General features: G+C 38.2%; 1 long non-coding RNA gene and 2 gene segments (V, D, J or C); 2 read left to right on the top strand and 1 right to left on the bottom strand.

Moving 5' to 3' along the window:
• The first annotated feature begins 937 nt into the window (after positions 1-937).
• On the top strand, positions 938-1,685 carry LOC125277362. The segment is given in 2 exon segments: positions 938-1,151; positions 1,260-1,685. Coding segments are annotated over 2 exon segments (423 nt in total).
• Positions 1,686-4,833: 3,148 nt separating this feature from the next.
• Positions 4,834-5,306, top strand: LOC125277377. The segment is given in 2 exon segments: positions 4,834-4,882; positions 4,972-5,306. Coding segments are annotated over 2 exon segments (384 nt in total).
• Positions 5,307-18,887: 13,581 nt separating this feature from the next.
• LOC125277400 lies at positions 18,888-20,801 on the bottom strand. The gene is made up of 2 exons (XR_007186892.1): positions 20,291-20,801; positions 18,888-19,342 (listed from the first exon to the last, which is right to left on the bottom strand). It is a non-coding gene; the product is annotated as an uncharacterized LOC125277400 (long non-coding RNA).
• Between the last annotated feature and the right edge of the window lie 18 nt (positions 20,802-20,819).

Here is a 20,819-nt window from a genome sequence, read left to right as displayed (position 1 = left end):
GAGGTTTAGATGTTGATGTCTTATTGAAAATAAGTTCTGGTTGAGGTCACCATTATGGTTGTTAGTGCTTGCTTTAGTTAAGCAGTTTGACTCTTGACTTTTTAATGTTACTTTTTCTTTGGCTGTTTTAACTGTGTTTGTTATGGCAAGAACAGCAAAAGAAAATGTGATCTGATGATGTTGGCTTGATGATAAGAATGTAATCAACATGTAATCCTCTCATTTACTGATCTCATTCAGAGTCTAGTTTCTGATTATATAGGTTATGTTTTAAAAACTGCACATCATTGATAACAGTAGCCTTGTGACTGCATCTCTTGAGACTCATCCCTGGTGATCATAACTTATAAAATATGAATAATTGTTTAAATTTATATTTAAAACGGACACTCTGAATACACACAGATATCAAGAATCAGCATATGAATCTCAACTGGGTATAAAACATATGGCTCCAGTGATACATAAAGCTTGAGTTGAGTTTCGTGACAGAAACAGATCCTCCATCATCACAGGACAGATGTGTTTACCTGCAGCATTAGTGCTGGTGATTTTATAGTGATTCTTTCTGCAAGTTACATTGTTATACCAGTAGATGGAGACAAGAGACTGACTTTATGAATGAATCAATGAATTATTAACTGAACTGATTAAAAACAGGAATTATTGTGTTTCTCAGAGTCGCTGCAGTTTGTTTTTCTGTGGCTTGATTTAGAAATATTTCAGTTAGCCGAACAAAAACTGGCAATATAATTTACTAAAATGTAAAATACTCAATAATAGATTCCTGTTCATTAAACTGTTGTATAAAAGCAATATCACACTTGTAATCATGATGTCGGTCTGATATTGGGAATAAACAGCGCTCCTGTTCATCTGATATTGCTTTATATCAAACAAAGACAAGTGAAATGTTTTGTGAAATCTCAATGAAACCACATTAAACCATCTTAAACCTGTCACTGCTGAAGCGTTTGCATAGAGAGAGTGTTTTACATGAGCGACACACGCTTCAGTGCTCTGCATGTGTTTATAACTCTGTCAAACATCAAACATGATCAACAACTGTTTTTCACTAGAACTGAACCTACAACCAACAAAAATGACTTTCAGCACCATATTGATCTGGACGCTGGCAGTATTATGTCGAGGTTTGTGTCAGTCAAGATTACATACATTATTTACTTGTTATTTTTATGTGTTGTGAAGATATATGGTTGTAAAAGTGTTTGTGATTTCTAATCTTTCTCTCTTGTCAGAATCTGTTGGTCAGGTGACAGTGACTCAAACTCCCTCAGAGCTGCTCTCTCAAACTGGACAATCAGTCACTGTAAACTGTACATTTAATAATGATCCAATTTCCTGGTGTAGTGGACACTGTCTTAGCTGGTACTTACAGAAACCCGGAGAAGCTCCTAAACTCCTGATTTATTTAGCAAGCAGCCTCCAGTCAGGAACTCCATCTAGATTCAGTGGCAGTGGATCTAACAGTGATTTCACTCTGACCATCAGTGGAGTCCAGACTGAAGATGCTGGACATTATTACTGTCAGAGTTATCACAGTGGTGGTGTGTTCATACAGTGATAAAGAGTCGTACAAAAACCTCCGTCAGTCAGAGTCACAGTGACTGAACTGATACTGCAGCTGCTCAAAGGAGGATCTGAAACAACATCGTCACACAAACATCTGAAATAAAATCATCTAAATTAACCTCCTTTATAGATTAAGCTCTTTTATATTGAGGTCAGAAATCAATCAAAGCATTAGTTGAGAGAAACAACTAGACAAAATCCATCAGTGTCGCTGCCCGAGTCTCCCCAGCTAACAGATTTTTGTTATAAGAACGTTCTCCAAATATTCAGTGTTGATTCTGGGAACGTAAAACATGTCAAGTTTTCTTGACGGTAGAGGAACGTGTTTTAAAACGTATGAAGTTTCTCAAACGTTCTTTCAACTTAATTTTGATTTAAAATTCAACATTGTTTAATCATTGAAACACCTGCTGTGAACAAACACTGAAAGAGAAATAAGAACACAAACTACAACTTTCTTCAGCCACATCCTTAGATGAAGTTAAAAAAGACCTGATTTGGAAGATAAAAAACATCAAATCTCTGAAGATCTGATTACACAACTCCACAAACAGCATTACCAGCTTCACTGAAAAAGAAGCAACTTAACAAAAGTCAAGGGTCAAGAGCTCAACTAAAGTAAACACTGATCACCATAACGGTGAAACTAAATGTCAAATGTCAAAACTAAACATTTTCAACAAATCATCAACATCTAAACCTCTGTTAATTCTCAATAAGAGCTTCTGTAGATGTATGTCAGAAATAAAGTCAGTCTGGTTAGTAATAAGTGAAGCTGTTTGTGGAGATCTTTAATCAGATATTCGATATGATGTTCCTGTTCCATTTTCATTCAACATCCAGTAAGATGAGATCCGGTCTGACATTTATCTTGCATCTTTTTTCAATCTTTTGACTCTTCCTTAAACAGGGTTTGGGATGAAGGTACATAAAATATGTAATGTTTAAATGTAATAGTTATACTTTACAAATAGTGTGATGCATATTTTTTACACATTACTGGAGCTCCTCTCTTGCCTGCTAAACTTAGAATTCCAAGTTTTCAAAAACTCACAGATTCTGTTGCATTTAGTCACCATGAAATCAAAATGGACAATTTATGTTTTTTAAAGCTGCAGAAGGTAACTTTTGTAAAAATGTATTTTTTACATATTTGTTAAACCTGTCATTATGTCCTGACAGTAGAATATGAGACAGATAATCTGTGAAAAAATCAAGCTCCTCTGGCTCCTCCCAGTGGTCCTATTGCCATTTGCAGAAATGCACCGCTCCCGGTAAGAAACAACCAATCAGAGCCAGGAGGAGTGTCTTAGCAGTGTCACTCAAGCTCGTGTGCGCGCTGATCACACTCCTGTCATGCACAGCCATAGTGCACAGCGCGTACAGGCGTTCAAATTCAAGATTACTGGTGTGCCGCAGCTTTGCTTATGGCGGACAAACAATCCAGTTTCGTACGTATAACTCATTTTGGCGTATATATTCTACGAGATTACAAACTCGTACTATTGATACGCATTTTCGTGTGATCGGGCTCTATTATGTCATGATATGCAGTTTTAAGATTTTTCAGGCGAGAATTAAAGCTCAAATTTGTGGTTTATTGATAAAGATAGCGCCTTTCTGAAAATTTGATCTGGCGTTGTTTTGAGATCCAGGCGATCACCGGACGCTCAGCGCTCATGTACCCAGCCGAGAGCAGCCTTACCTCGGCTAATCCTTCTGACGTTTGCCGCTGGCTCCGTTTTGGCTGAGGGCAACGTGACATTTCATAAATTTATATATGGCTTTTGTACGCTTGACTGAATTGTTTGGTTTATTTCTTATTGTATATTTTTATACCTTTTATAATGGCTATTATTGAACATTAAAACTGACATTTAACAAAAAGAGAAGGTTGTGTTTTATGTTAAAGCCTATTTCATTTCATTACAGTGAAGATAATCAGAGTATGCACAAATAGTATTCCATTTAATATTTTTGAAGCCAGCGCGAGCTGAGTGACGTTATTAAGTACGCTGCTGTTCCATTTGCAGAATTACCGGACTTTTGTCCTCCCGTCCACGGGAGTTCGTTCTCCGGAGTCAAACTTGGTTTTGAGAAACGCCTAGTGTCAAAACTCTAGCCGCATAACATACAGATAAAATGTCACGCACTGTGGAAAGCAACTATTGAAACCTACTAATTCACTGGCTTATCATTTTGCTGAAATAATGTACTAGCAAACCTTATTTAGCATTACATATCGATAGAATAATTACTTGCATACTGTAACGTTAGTTACCGTTATATTATCTTACTAGCTATTTATTACTTATAGAAATAGTGCAACGTCATATAGTTACATTACATGTATTGCAAAATACGTAATGTTTTGAGGACCAAGATTGTAGTCAAAGTATGGGCAGGCCATAGTCATTGTAAATCATATTGTTGATGTTTCGTCTGTACCAGTGAATGTGCCATAACTGTTTATCCGCCGTCATCGGTGGCCCTGCTTGCTTACCAGCCTGCGCGTTCACGGCAGGCTCCGTTGTGATGGGGAGGAGCTGTGGAGGGAGGGCTGTAGCGCAGCAGAGAGCAAGGGGGAGTGACCTGTGAGTTGTGCTTGTTCAAATTTTCAGGCTAAGTCAACGTTTTCTAAAAACTTCCTACTGCAGCTTTAATGGAATACTATAGTATTGATTATAAATGATTTATCAATGCACATCTTGATTTTTTAAATTCATGTGCCATGTAATCTACATGCAGCTCTGAACATGAGAATGGGGCAACCTGTCACTCACATGAGATCCACCAATTGCAAACCACAACCATCCAATCAATTCCCCACAGACAAAATCAAGCCCCGCCCTACATTTGTTTACTTCACTAGGATATATATATATCATAATAGGGAAGAAAATATGAACGTTTTAATGTTGCAAGGTTCATCATGTATGGAGCAAACTTAGTTCAAATAAATATAAAATAGTGGTACAGTAATTAAGTGAGGATAGCACATAAATATTAATAAAAAAGTTATCTATTATCTAATTTCAGAATCTTTATGATTTGACATATTTGATGTTGTGATTGACAGGATGAGATGAACGAGCTCCTCCTGAACCTTCATTTAGAGCCTCATTTAAATACAGAATGAGTTCATTTGCATATTGATCAGATGCTTCAGTGCTCTGAGAGTGTTTATAGTGCTGTGAGTTTAACACTTCATCACTGACACACACAACAATCTTCATCAACATGACCTTCATCATCATCTTCATCTGGACTCTCACAGCGTTTGCTCAAGGTTTGTGGAGCACAAGTTTGATATCAATTCATTTCTTCAAGTATATTGTCAAAGTTTTGAGTTGATTTTCTTCTTGTTGTGTGTTTCAGAGTGTAGAGGACAGATCACCGTCACTCAGAGTCCCTCAATGACAGCAGCTCAACCAGGACAAACTGTGAACATCAACTGTAAAACCAGCAGTAATGTGTACAGTGATGGTTGGGGGGGTCGTTTAGCCTGGTACTTACAGAAACCTGGAGAAGCTCCTAAACTCCTGGTTTATTTAGCAAGCACCCTCCAATCAGGAACTCCATCTAGATTCAGTGGCAGTGGATCTAACAGTGATTTCACTCTGACCATCAGTGGAGTCCAGACTGAAGATGCTGGACATTATTACTGTCAGAGTTTACACTATCCAAACAGTAAATGGGTGTTCACACAGTGATAAAGAGTCGTACAAAAACCTCCGTCAGTCAGAGTCACAGTGACTGAACTGATACTGCAGCTGCTCAAAGGAGGATCTGAAACAATATTGTCACACAAACATCTGAAATAAAATCATCTAGGGCTGCACAATGATTAATCGCAATTAATAGTTTGCAAAATAAAAGTCTGTGTTTACGTAATATATGTTTGTGTTCTGTGTATAATAATTATGTATATATAAATACACACACATACATGTTTCACGAGTTCACATATACATATGATTAGATAGAGAGAGTAATGCGTATTTGGCGTGCTGTCCAGGGGGAGGGCTCCGAGCTCGGAATTTTGGCCCGAACCCAGAGTACTCCCCCCGGATGTGGTTATGAGAGATGGAATTTAGAAGTGAGGAGATGGGGTGGTGGAGGGATGCTGATAAACTGTCAAACGAACGGAGGTAAGTGTGCCGTATATATACCTCCATTGGTTGATTAGCTGAATGCTTTCCACCTGTGATAATTAGTCTAATAATCTGCACCTGCTCCTCCCGAATTTTGTTAATAAAACATCATATAAATTTAAGAAATGTATGCATGTATAAATAAATATATATATTTGCATATATTTTATATTATATATAAATATTTTGTATATAAATATAACATTTTTCTTAAATTTATACATGTATGTGTGTGTATTTATATATACATAATTATTATACACAGAACACAAACATATATTACGTAAACACAGACTTTTATTTTGCAAATGATTAATCATGATTAATCGTTGCGCAGCCCTAACTAAATTAAGCTGTTTCTCTTAATAATCATAGAGGTCAGAAGTCAAAGTATCAGTCGAAACAGCATAAGTTAGATACAGCAAGACAAAAAGTCCATCAATGTCTCTATCAGACTCACTTATATTGTTTCATTATTATTATTATTATTTGTGTCTTTTCCTTCTCTTATACTTTGAAATTGTTTTGTTTGTGAGATTTTGTGCTCTTATAGATCAGTTACATGATTGAGATATGAGTGATTTCAGTTTGTCCTAATTACCTCTTATTATCAATAACACTTTCATTTTCATAATATTCAAGAGTGAAAAGATCCAATAATTTTTATGGTGTAAAATTGTGTTTTCAGACCCACAGATGACCTCTGACCTCTGCCAATATAGAGTTTGTCATGATGCTTCTGTCTCTCATATGCAGCTCAATTATCATAACAGGGCCGGATTGGGACTCATTTTCAGCCCTGGAGTTTCATGCCTTAGACCGGCCCACTTTAATTCACGACTGACTATATTAAAATAATGTAATTAGAACCTCAGTATATAAATCTGCAATAGTGCACTGTTCTCTACAGCCTTGTAAATAATTGTATTTTTCAAAAATATCTTCAAATACCCATGATAGTACAATTGATAGTACAAAAAAATGCTAAAATTTGATATTATTATAGTTAGTTATTTTTATAGTTATAATAATGATTTTATAATGTGAACCATTGATTAATTCTCTAGCCATCTAGTGGCTGTAGTTAAAAATTCATGTTATTTTAATTTTAATTTAATTAAGTGTTTGCTTTCCAGTAGATGGCAGTAATCGTCCACTAAACCCAGGCACATTTTTCATGTCTATCTCCATGAATGAAATTTAGAAATGTAGATCTTTATTAAAGTGGATTTAACATAAAATTTTGCTATTTTATATAAATGTATATACTTAAATTATTACAAATTGAGGCAAATAAATAACACAAAATACCATAAATCCTACAAAATTGCACAACTTTACAGTAAAATATTAAAGTAGGCTATTATGTTTGTTTAAAAAAAAAAGTTACATGTTACAAAATCACATTTTACTCTCAGGTTAAGCTAGTTGGACAGAAAAATGAATATTGTTGGCCAATGTGTAATAGCATAGCAAGCAACATAACATAAGTGATAGACCATATTTTATTATTTGCCTACTATTATTACGATATGAGTAAGCTGCATGCATGCCTTTATCTTTTGCATGTTTTCCCCTCTTCCTTTTTATTTATTTACATTACTTAAATCGGCCTCCGGTGGCTTAGACCTTTTGCCTTACCATAATTAAGTGTTGATTTAGAACTTGTCCCGCTGTCCCTACAGACGTCACCTCATCCCTTCTTCTCGTATACTTTTGAGTGAGTTGTCTTCTCCGGGCGCACACTCCGAGTCCCTCCCGACCAGGTTAATTTACCCACCGAGTGACATGATATCATTGACGTTACGTGCAAATGACCAGTAAAAACCCGATCGCGCATTCGTTTGTTTGATTGTTTGTTTGTTTTTTCTTGCGCAGGTGCCCCGTACATGAACTTTTGAGTGCTGTACTCTGTTGCTGTAACAACACATGCACTGTTGCACATATGCTACAGTAATAAAGAAATGCATCAAATTGCCTTGCATACAGAGAGTTTTAGTATGTTTTCCCATTAAAAAAAAGGATGTGTGACAGTTACAGTAATGATTGCTTCTATTTTTGTAGGACACAGAGACGACCACCTGGTGGAGGCAGGCTAAGGCTTTTTTCGGAGGAGCAAGAGAGGGAGCTTGTAAACATGGTCATTGCCAATAATGTACTTCGCCTGCATGCGAGAAATTCAAAGGAGAGCGATTGAGGATAATCATCATTTCCGAGGGATAAATTCCATCAGCCTCTCCACAATTGATCGCATCCTCCGAAAGAACCAGTTTTGGATGAAACAGGCGTACTGTGTCCCTTTCGAACGAAACTCTGACAGAGTGAAACACCAACGAGTGGAATATGTTCAGGTATGAGTTTTGATATTGTATTGTGTACAATCACAGTATAGCAGTTTATGCTGCCATTTGTGCCCTCTTGAACTGTGCTTCAGGGAAGTGATTTACTTTACTGTGTTTTGTGTTTTGCAGAGAATCTTTGAAATTGAAGGCCGGCCTGTTCCCCATGAAATCATCTTTGTGGATGAGGCTGGTTTCAACCTGACCAAAAGAAGAAGGGGGAGGAACATAATTGGCCATCGGGCTATAGTAAATGTCCCTGGTCAGTGCGGAGGGAATGTCACTATGTGCGCAGCCATAAGCCAACGAGGGGTACTCTCTCTCCTGCCATGCCATTCTAGGACCCTATAACACTATGCTTCTCCTTGCTTTCCTTGATGGTCTAAGAGAGCATATGTTCCAGCTGGACCTCAGGGAACCAGCACAGCCAGAGCAGCCTCACTACGTTGTTGTTTGGGATAACGTCAGCTTCCATCGTGCTGCTCTTGTTCGTGACTGGTTTACTAATAACCCAAGGTTTGCAAACATCTTTCTGCCTGCATACTCTCCCTTTCTCAAACCTGATAGAGGATTTTTTTTCGGCATGGCGGTGGAAAGTCTATGACTGAGAACCTTATGTCCGAGTTCACCTCCTCCAGGCCATGGAAGAAGCCTGCCATGACATAACAGTAGATGCATGCCAGGGATGGATCAGGCATGCATGAGGATTTTACCCTTGCTGCCTGGCTAGGGCCAATATAGCCTGTGATGTGGACGAGATTCTCTGGCCTGACCCAGACCAAAGACGGGATGCTGAGGTGGAATAATTGTTTTTTTTTAATAATAATGATTTGAATAATAATGAATAAAAATGTGCCAATGTATATTTTTTTTGTGGGGTGGGCACAAGCAACATAACTTACCAGTTTTGGAAATGTTGTTTTGAATTTATCTCACCAGTGTGTAAGACTATGTTGTAGTGTGTGTGTTGTCCGAGGGCAAAGTTTGGTTTTTCAGCAAGAGTGAATGGTTTTGAGTGTAGAGCTTCATTTTGACCTGAAAATAGGATGTTTGGGGAATTGAGTGAGACGTTATGGATTTGTGTTTACTGTTTTGAGAATATGAGGCATAGTTTCAGGAAATGTGTTTAAGCAATTGAGAAAAACTGTAACATCCCAGCCAGCAATGACATGTGGGGCCCAGATGAGGGCTTCATGGGCGGCAAATGTGGGCCCCATTATGGGCTTGCACCCGGGATCCACATTGGGGCAAGTCGTGGAAGCCCAGACGTACTAAAAGTGGGACCTGTAAGGGTACTGCATGGGTCTTAATTGGGCAATTCATGTCAGACCCATTTGGGCCCCACCTGCCCAAAGGGTTCCAAAGTGGGCTTTGCAACATGGCTACACAGATGGGCTTTAAATGGGATCTGTAAGAGTCTTATGTGGGTCCTAACTGGGCAATTCATGTCAAACCCATTTGGGCCCCACCTGCCCAAAGGGGTTTAAAGTGGGCTTGCACCCGGGATCCACATGGGGGCCAGCCGTGGATGCCCAGATGGGTTTTAAGTGGGATCTGTAAGGGTCTTATGTGGGTCCTAACTGGGCAATTCATGCCAAACCCATTTGGGGCCCACCAGTCTGAAGGGGTTTAAAGTGGGCTTGCACCCGGGATCCACATGGGGGCCAGCCGTGGATGCCCAGGTGGGTTTTAAGTGGGATCTGTAAGGGTCTTATGTGGGTCTTAACCGGGCAATTTGTGCCAGACCCATTTGGGCCCCACCTGCCTAAAGGGGTTTAAAGTGGGCTTGCACCAGGATTCAACCGTGAATGCCCATATGGGCTTAAAGTGGGCTCTGTAAGGATCTTATGTTGGTCCTAACTGGGCAATTCATGTAAGGTAAGCCCAACCATTCATTTAAGGAAACAATCTAAGAAAAATTAAAAATGAAGAATGTAAGTACAAGATAAATACAAGACACTTGATGCTTTGAACTGCAAGAAATATATTAAATTGAACAACAAAAATTATCTTTAAAAAACAATGTCAGAACATACGGTAAACTAAAAAAATATATTTTAAAAAAATCTCTGAAAAAAACCCTCCAAAAATACAATACAAAATACACTCATTATATAATACATTGAACAACAAACATAATCTTTAACAATTAAAATTTTACAGGACACAAGAGGGCGCTATTTAATTGTAAGGGGGTTATTGTACGGGGAGGAAATTGCTTTCATGAACATTTATTGGCCTCCTGGCCATCCGGGCGATTTTTTGACTACAGCATTTGCCAAATTAGCAGAGTGGGGAGTTAAGACGTTGTTTATTGGGGGAGACTTTAACTGTCATCTATGCCCCATTATAGATAAATTCCCAATGGGTAAACCATTATTATCAACTCAGGCTAAAACTGTTAAGGCTCTCTGTGAAGACTTTGACTATGTAGACATTTGGAGGGCTTGCTATCCTGCAGATCAGGAGTATACTTTTTTCTCTAGGGTCCACAGCTCTTATACTAGGATAGATTATTTCTTTTCACCAAAAAATATGTTACAGCATATAATGTCTTGTCATATAGGGAATATATCTATATCTGACCATGCAGCAGTTTTTGCCGAATACTCTTTTGGGAACCAGAATGTTAAGTCTAATAGCTGGAGATTTCACCCATTCATTTTGGCTGATCATAATTTTATATCATATTTTACAGAGGAGTTTAACTCTTTCATGTCTATTAACTCTGCCTCAACTGAAGACTCATCTTTATTATGGGAAACAGCCAAAGCTTTTTCTAGAGGCCTTATTATATCATACACACTAAGTAAAAGGCGCAGACAAGCCAAACAAAAAGAGATCTTAGAATCGAAGCTTAAGGATGCTGAGAGATTATACATTAAAAAACCAACCCCTGGTAAGATGAAGGAAATTTCTGCACTTAGATCTGCTTTAGATTCTCTTCTAACAAAACAAGCAGAAGTTAAATTACGTTTTGCTAAACAGAAAATATTCGAACATGGGGATAAAGTGGGGAAATATTTGGCATATCTAACGAAGAAAAAGTCTGACTCTCAGTCTATCCTGTCCATTGTTGATAGTAGCGGTAAACGCTTCCTGGACAGCTTATCTATTAATAATATATTCAAAGAATGGTTCGAAAATTTATATAAGTCAGAATTAGAAGGGGATACAACACAGTCTACAGAGCTCTTCTTTTCCACCCTTAACATACCCACTTTATCAGAGGATCAGACCTCATCCCTTAACGCTCCCATATCTAAAAAGGAAGTTTTAGAAGCCATAAAGACTTTGCAATCTGGAAAAGCACCTGGACCAGATGGGCTAAGTTGTGAATTTTACAAAGAATTTAGAGATTTATTAGTTGACCCCTTGCTAAATATGCTCAATGACTCATTTGTAAAAGGCCACTTGCCACAGTCCCTGAGAGAAGCAAATATATCCCTGATTTTGAAAAAAGGCAAGCAAGCGGAGGACTGTTCGTCATATCGACCTATTTCACTGCTAAATGTAGATCTGAAGATTCTTTCTAAAATATTAGCAACACGATTAGAATGCCTTCTCCCTGCTCTAATAAAGGATGACCAAACAGGCTTTATTGTAGGACGTAACTCTGTCAATAACATGCGTCGCCTGTTGAATGTGATACAGTTTGCTAAACAGCGGTCAGTAGACGGTCTTGTGATTTCTTTAGATGCGGAGAAGGCATTCGATCGCATCGAATGGCCCTACTTATTTCATACGTTATATAAATTTGGTCTTGGTGAGCAATTTATTAAGTGGGTCAAGTTATTGTATAATGAACCTCTTAGTGCCGTGCTAACTAATGGATGTCGCTCCTCTACATTTAAAGTTGGGAGAGGGACGAGACAAGGCTGCCCTCTCTCACCTCTTTTATTTGCCTTGATAATTGAGCCATTGGCAGAGGCTATAAGATCAAATAATGAAATTTGTGGGTTAACGATAGCAAACAATCAGCATAAGATTGCCTTATATGCCGATGATATTTTGATATTCATGGTGAATCCTGATACCTCTACCCCAGCTCTCTTAGACATAATTGACAAATTCGGTACATTTTCAGGATATAGAATTAATTATTGTAAGTCAATGGCAATGCCTATAGGTGGCTTGAAACAAATACCCCAAGGTTTACCATCCTTCCCATTTAGATGGGCCCCCGAGGGTTTAATATATTTGGGCATTAATGTTACCCCCTCCTTTGAACAGATGTATAAAGCAAACTTTCTTCCACTTTTTGAACGTATTCGGTTGGACTTAGAAAGGTGGAATGTCCTTCCTGTTTCTTGGTTGGGGCGGATCTCCCTCCTGAAGATGAATATTCTTCCAAGATTACTTTACCCCATTCAAATGATTCCAATAAATTTTACACATAAAACCATTAGGAAATTGAATGGCTGGTTTAGTTCCTTTATATGGGCCAAAAAAAGAGCACGTATAAAAATTTCAACTTTAATGCTTTCATCTTCGGTGGGAGGTCTTGACCTTCCAGATATTCGGAAATATCAGTTAAGTGTTCATTTGCGTTACATTTCTGACTGGGTACATAAAGGGTCCAGAACAGTGTGGTTTGATATTGAAAGTTCACTTAGTAAACTTCCCTTAGTAAATTTGCTTTTTCTTAAAAAGTTTAAATCCTTGAAAGTCGTTTGTAGTAATCCCATCACAGTTAGTGCTATCAAGGCATGGCAAGTTATTAGGCGTTTGGAGGGCCGGCTCCAACTTACCTCAATTTTTACTCCCATTTGTGATAACTATGACTTTTTGCCAGGGACTGTAGACCCAAATTTTCGAGCCTGGGCACATAAAGGTCTTGCCACTTTACGTGATCTATTTGAGGGAGGCACTTTAATGTCATTTGACCAATTAGTCATTAAGTATAGTATTCCACGACAGGATTTTTTTCGTTATTTACAATTGAGAGACTTTGTGAAAAAGGACACTACCTTGCTCACAAACCAGGACACTTCGGCCGTGGAGAGACATCTTTTTTTTTCACAAATGAACAGTTCTGCTGGTTCTTTTTACAAGGTTCTCAAGGACTGTGGTGTTTCAAATACGGATTCCTTGAAGGAGACATGGGAAAGGACACTTGATATACAAATCACAGACGATCAATGGGAGGAAGCATGGAAGAATGCTGGGACCTTAAGCATATGTAACAGAGTAAAAGCAATGCAGTTGAAAATTTTGCACCGAGCTCACATTTCTCCTTCACGGAGGCATAAGTTTAAAGAAGACTGCTCGCCAATGTGTCCAAAATGTAAAACCGAGGAAGGAGATCTTAATCACTGTCTTTGGTTCTGTAGGGAGATTCAGAAGTTTTGGATTATGGTTGAACAAGAACTTAATGCTATTTTATCTATTAATATTGGTTACGGTCCAAAACACTTGTTGCTTGGAATATACGATGACATTATCGTAGACAAACATAAAAAGGCACTTTGTAAATTCTTAACATTCTGTGCAAGAAAATGCATTCTTTTAAATTGGTTAGTCGATAAAGCCCCTTCTAGGTCCCTATGGCACAGGGTTACATTGGAATATGTATCATTAGACTACTTAACCTGTGCTTCTTATAATAAAGATGTCCTCTTTCATAGAAGGTGGGACCCATTTTTGGTATATATGGGCTTAGATATATCCTCTATTCTTATTAGAGGGTTTGTTTAATGAGGTTTACATATGTGCGGCACATTGGAGCAAAAATGTCTAAGGTATGTTGTTTGTATGTTGATGTCATTCTTTATCTCATTTATTTCTTAAATTGATTTAATGAGGTGGTAAGCCCTTTTTTTTTTCTTTTTTTTTTCCTCTTGTTCGATTTTAAATCTTGTTTTGAAATATTTAAAAATTAATAAATATACTTATTAAAAAAAAAACAATTTAAATTTTACAACGTACCGGTAAATAAATAAGAAATATATATTTTTTAAAAATGTCTGAAAAAAAGAAAACAAAACATCTCTCCAAAAAATACATCCAAAACAGTCATGGCGTTTGTGTTATCGATGTTCTTTTTTACCCATAGATATATGAGCAATATTACACTCGTAGCCGTGCGATATGGCTGTATATCAGCACGCTGTGATTCGTCCGTAGGTAATCACTGCGTGCTGATATACAGCCATATCGCACGGCTACGAGTGTGATATTGCGTTTATACAACAGTTCGACGGCACGATTTCGGTAAAGTTGGTTTTATATTCGCACATTCGGACTTATGATAAATTCAAACTTTCCAATAAATGTGCAATAAATTAATGTTTGCGAATTTTAAGCAGCGACATGATATTGACAACCAACGATTGTCAACTTACAACATTTTTCACAGCCGATCAAAATAGGCAAGTATTGTTTTAATGGCATATTTACTTGTGAATGTCCACTGAATGTCCAATGTAGTGTGATTAACAAGGCTATTGAATACGGATGTCTGAATGTGCGAATATAAAACCAACTTTACCCAAGTGACGGCACGAGTGTGTAAATAAATAAGAACAACAACGGAGTGTCTTTAAAACCCTCTTTTGTGCAGCACTACTTCCTTCCGCCACGGATTCATATCTCAAGTTGTCAGTTGGACCAAGCCTCCGTTACTAACTCTAAAACGTCACTTTAGAACTAGTAACGAAGGAACGTCGAGTCGCTTCATTGAAACACATTGAATTTTATACAGTATTAGAGAGAGAGAGAGAGAGAGAGTAGGCTATTACCTGTCTGATATATTGCATTACATTCATTCTTCAAGTCGATGTCCATAATATTATATCCATTATAAAAGTCCGTTTGAATGTCCTCTGAGGAAAGCGATCTTTGTATAACACCACAGCGCTAAAAACAACTTCCTTTGCAAAAGTTCCTTTCAATTTAAAAGTCTCTTGTGCTTCACTGACTCATTCCTCCTGTAAAGTGTTGCCGCCATCTAATGGCGTATTAATGTAACTTTCACTCAATCCATATTACTTACTAATGGACATATTTATATAAAATAATATTTATTGAACAACAAATAAGCACAATTGTACAGTTCAGTCAAACAAAGCACTAGTTATTTACAAAAAACAAAAACAAAACAAAAAACATTTACGCTTGTATGTGGGTTTTACAAATATTTAACAAATGAAAAGGATTTTAAAGAGCTTGTGACAAAACCTCTTAACTCCATTGGATCCTCAAACTGTCAATCAAACCTCATTACATTAATCCGCCTCCCCTCGTGAATGAAGTGCGCACGCAGTTTGGACATCTCCTCTATGCAATGCCAAGGTAAATAAAGATCTGATGTTTGAAAAAAAAATTGTAAAGCGTTTTCTTTACTCAAAAAACCCTATGTTTATAAAGTTTAATGTTTTACGTATTTGAAGAGCGGAGAAGAGTCTTCGTCTGATATGTCCCGTCTAGTTGAAGCCAATATGCTAGCCTATATATAATGATGTAACATAACGTCGTTTATTATTATCAAATTTAACATAGCACAATTCGACTTGCTCTGGAACAAATAATAGATTAATAAAGACCAAAGATTGCCTGTTCTATGTACTCAAATTGAATAATGTCTCATGTTTAACCACTATAAGAGCCAGCGGCAAATCCACGAAGCACTGGCCGAGATTAAGCTGTTCTCGGCGGTTACAGAAGCACTGAACGGCCGCTGACGCCCTGGAGCTCACATCTCCGAAAACGTCAAAACAAGTTGTAAAATAGGCACTGTTATTAAATATGAGTCACATATTTCAGATCTAAACAACTACATTCTCGCCTAAAAATTATTAAAACTACAGTTTGTGGTACAACAAGTAGTATTTGTAAAAATTGCGGTTGATTTGGTCGGCCGCCATGACGGTCACTTCAAGCGGAGTGATACAAACGGTGAAAAGGTAGGAGGAGTGCTGTTATCGCTGAAATATCGCATGGCTATCAGCCAATCAGATTCGAGAACCAGACAGAACTGTTGTATAAATATATATATGACCCATATATGTGTTCCCAGTTCAAACCCATGCCAACTTGGCCCATAAATATATCATGCAAGACCCATGTATGTTTTCCCAGTTCAAACCCATGCCCACTTGACCCATAAAAATTCTATGCAGGACCCATATGTGCATTCCCAGTTCAAACCCATGCCCACTTGACCCATAAATATGCCATTCAAGACCCATATATGTATTCCCAGTTCAAACCCATGCCCACTTGACCCATAAATATGCCATTCAAGACCCATATATGTATTCCCAGTTCAAACCCATGCCCACTTGGCCCATAAAATTTTTATGCAGGACCCATATGTGCATTCCCAGTTCAAACCCATGTCCACTTGGCCCATAAATATGCCATTCAAGACCCATATGTGCATTCCCAGTTCAAACCCATGTCCACTTGGCCCATAAATATGCCATTCAAGACCCATATATGTGTTCCCAGTTCAAACCCATGCCCACTTGACCCATAAATATGCCATTCAAGACCCATATGTGCATTCCCAGTTCAAACCCATGTCCACTTGGCCCATAAATATGCCATTCAAGACCCATATATGTGTTCCCAGATCAAACCCATGCCCACTTGGCCCATAAATATGTCATGCAAGACCCATATATGTGTTCCCAGTTCAAACCCATGCCCACTTGGCCCATAAAAATTCTATGCAGGACCCATATGTGCATTCTCAGTTCAAACCCATGCCCACTTGGCCCATAAATATGCCATGCAAGACCCATATATGTGTTCCCAGTTCAAACCCATGCCCACTTGGCCCATAAAAATTCTATGCAGGACCCATATGTGCATTCTCAGTTCAAACCCATGCCCACTTGGCCTATAAATATGCCATTCAAGACCCATATATGTGTTCCCAGATCAAACCCATGCCCACTGGCCCATAAATATGCCATGCAAGACCCATATATGTGTTCCCAGATCAAACCCATGCCCACTTGGCCCATAAAAATTCTATGCAGCACCCATATGTGCATTCCCAGTTCAAACCCATGCCCACTTGGCCCATAAATATGCCATGCAAGACCCATATATGTGTTCCCAGATCAAACCCATGCCCACTTGGCCCATAAAAATTCTATGCAGGACCCATATGTGCATTCTCAGTTCAAACCCATGCCCACTTGGCCCATAAATATGCCATGCAAGACCCATATATGTGTTCCCAGATCAAACCCATGCCCACTTGGCCCATAAAAAATCTATGCAGCACCCATATGTGCATTCCCAGTTCAAACCCATGCCCACTTGGCCCATAAATATGCCATGCAAGACCCATATATGTGTTCCCAGATCAAACCCATGCCCACTTGGCCCATGCCTGTCCCTTATGGGGCCCATGTAATCAGCTCATATGGGCTTCCTATGTGGGACTCGTACTACAAAACCTACATGGGACCCGCTGATTTCACCCAGCCAAAGCCCATGCCCACACAGTACCCATGGAACCCGTAGTTAACCCATCTGGGCCCCACGTGTCATTGCTGGCTGGGATATGAACTCATGAAATGTTTTGTGAAATCTCAATGAAACCACATGAAACCATCTTAAACCTGTCACTGCTGAAGCGTTTGCATAGAGAGAGTGTTTTACATGAGCGACACACGCTTCAGTGCTCTGCATGTGTTTATAACTCTGTCAAACATCAAACATGATCAACAACTGTTTTTCACTAGAACTGAACCTACAACCAACAAAAATGACTTTCAGCATCATATTGATCTGGACGCTGGCAGTATTATGTCGAGGTTTGTGTCAGTAAAGATTACAGACATTATTTACTTGTTATTTTTATGTGTTGTGAAGATATATGGTTGTAAAAGTGTTTGTGATTTCTAATCTTTCTCTCTTGTCAGAATCTGTTGGTCAGGTGACAGTGACTCAAACTCCCTCAGAGCTGCTCTCTCAAACTGGACAATCAGTCACTGTGACCTGTAAATTTAATAGTGATCCAATCTCCTGGTGTAGTGGACAGTGTCTTAGCTGGTACTTACAGAAACCTGGAGAAGCTCCTAAACTCCTGATTTATAGTGCAAGCACCCTCCAGTCAGGAACTCCATCTAGATTCAGTGGCAGTGGATCTAACAGTGATTTCACTCTGACCATCAGTGGAGTCCAGACTGAAGATGCTGGACATTATTACTGTCAGAGTTTACACATCATCAGCAGTAACAGGGTGTTCACACAGTGATAAAGAGTCGTACAAAAACCTCCGTCAGTCAGAGTCACAGTGACTGAACTGATACTGCAGCTGCTCACACACTTTCACACACTTTCACACACTACTGACACACAGAGGACAAACACAGGAACTACACATGTGCTCAAAACTGTCAAATCAAACAATAATGGTGTCATATGTTGTTTTGTTTTTTGTACATTAAACTACACTAAAGTCATGGTGTATCAGTAACATGCAGATGTTTTTCAAGCAGCTCCTTCATCTAAAGCTGTTTCTAAATGTATTACTCATAACTCATTTCTCATGAGCAGAAGTGAAAGTGTTCCAGTTGAGAGCGTTGAACCAATCAAAGAGTGAAACTGTGAGTTTGAGGTGAAAATCACATTTGCATTGGCAGGTTTAGTGATTGTGATCCTCTCAGAATAGAGCAGCTCCGTCTCCAGTGACCATGTTCAAACCCCAAGAGCTTCATTTGACATTTCCTACTAAATGCAGCTGTTCTCAACTATTACAATCAATCAAAAGCAGCTGAAACTTTAGTGCAGGACTTTGAATGAATGACACACTGATCAATGATGCAGTCGGACACAAATGTAACGCGTTCAGAAGCTTTATTGAATGAACAGCAATGGCAGCACATTGAAAGACTGCTTCAGTATTGAGCTGTAAATCACGTGACTGCTGTGAATCCTGCCGGACGCTCAGATACGGCTCGTCTGGACCGGAGAAACATCAGCACTGGGAGCTCTTGAGGAACGAGGCCTCGTGATCAGCTCCGTCATGTCTTACTCTGCAGACGAAGCGATCCGCGCCTTCCCAGCGTGCTTTGCTGAGGCTCAGGACGCTGCTGCGGCTGTAGCGTCCGTCCCGCTCGCTCTCTGCGCTGGTCTGAACCCCCTCGGTGACCTCTGACCCGTCCAGCGTCCAGCTCACCGTCGCCCCCTGTGGAGAGTAAGAGCTGAGCAGGCAGAGCAGTGCGGCTGAGTCTCCAGAGATCTGCAGAGAAGAGGGCGGCAGCAGAGACACGGAGGGCTTCACTGCGGGACCAGCTGCACAAACACACACAAACAACACCAACGTCTTTAGATCATCAATTAGTCAGATGTCACACACAGTAATGGAGGAAAAATCACAATCATTTCATCTTTACAGAAATTCCACATCACTGCTTTCTTTCATAAACCACATAGTAATGATCCTGCATTTAAATTTCAATATTCTCAGTTCAAATAAAATATTCACTGCTACTAAATATATGAAGTATAAGATATATGAATAAATATGAATCAGTTCTCTGAAGCAGACATGATATACAGCAAATATTACAGTCATTTCATCTTTTCTGAATAAGGTTCAGTTTAATCTCAAAATGATTTTAAAAACATTGTCCACAAACTGATGATTTATATGTAGAAAACTAAATTTAAATGATCATTTCATTATTAACTTAAGACACTCACAATCATAATTATCAGCAAATGTAAGTTCAAATTATGAATTTTTCAGATCTTTCTCTTTGTCTGATGATGACGCCTACAAAATTATAATTATTTTGTCAGATTCATCAAACTTTTGTTTCATGCATTACAAAATTTCTGAATTATTAAATTTACCAAAAATTATGGACACAATTATGTATTTTAAGAAATAATTGAAAATTTCAGAAAATATTGCAATCAATATATTAAAATACAATGTCAGTTAATTATAATATCTGAAATTACTCTTGTTAAAAGAAATAAATATATAAAAGCAACATAAAATATGCCTTGCAATGAAAAAATATAAATATCATGAAATATCACTGAATATAAATATGTAAAACCAGACAGATTTAAAGAAATTAGGAAACAATTAAATTTACTATGAAATATTGTAGTTAATTTTTTTTCAAACAATTTTATAATTTTTAAAACCTTGTTGCAAAATGCTTGTTTGAATAATCTAAAAACAAAACAATTAAATATAAACATTTTTAGAGAATTTTAGAGACTTACTGATGGTCAGTTTAGTTCCTCCGCCGAAAGTGTACCACAGTGCTTCATTCTAGTGAAAGCGTCGTACAAAAACCTCCGTCACACTCAAATGAACACAAACTCCAGCAGAGAAAGAGACGAACGACACTCACACACACTGATATGAGACTCAACAGCAGCTCTTCTCAACATCAACATGATTGAGCTGAAAACACACACTAAATATTCATCTTTAAAAGAAATACTTGTTAATGCATGAAGGATGAAATTTTATAATTAGTCAAAAACTACATTTATCAAATTTACAAAACATGTGTGATTTAAATTCTGCCAAATCTAATTAACAGCTTTATAATGAAGTCTTTAGCCAGATTTAGATGGTCATTCTCTATTGGATGACCTTTGACCTGTTCTACAGTATCATGATGATAACAAATCTGCAGCACAGGTATTAAATGCTCTCAGCATCAAAGTCTGAATGAAACTGATCATTAAAACAGTGTTTAGAGGGAGAAGATCCACCCAAAATAACATGAAGTCAAATCAGGAG

Source organism: Megalobrama amblycephala, linkage group LG10 (assembly GCF_018812025.1).
Source record: "Megalobrama amblycephala isolate DHTTF-2021 linkage group LG10, ASM1881202v1, whole genome shotgun sequence".
NCBI lineage: Eukaryota > Metazoa > Chordata > Actinopteri > Cypriniformes > Xenocyprididae > Megalobrama > Megalobrama amblycephala.
Note: the sequence above shows the minus strand (reverse complement) of the source record. Positions and strands in the feature narration are given on the sequence as shown.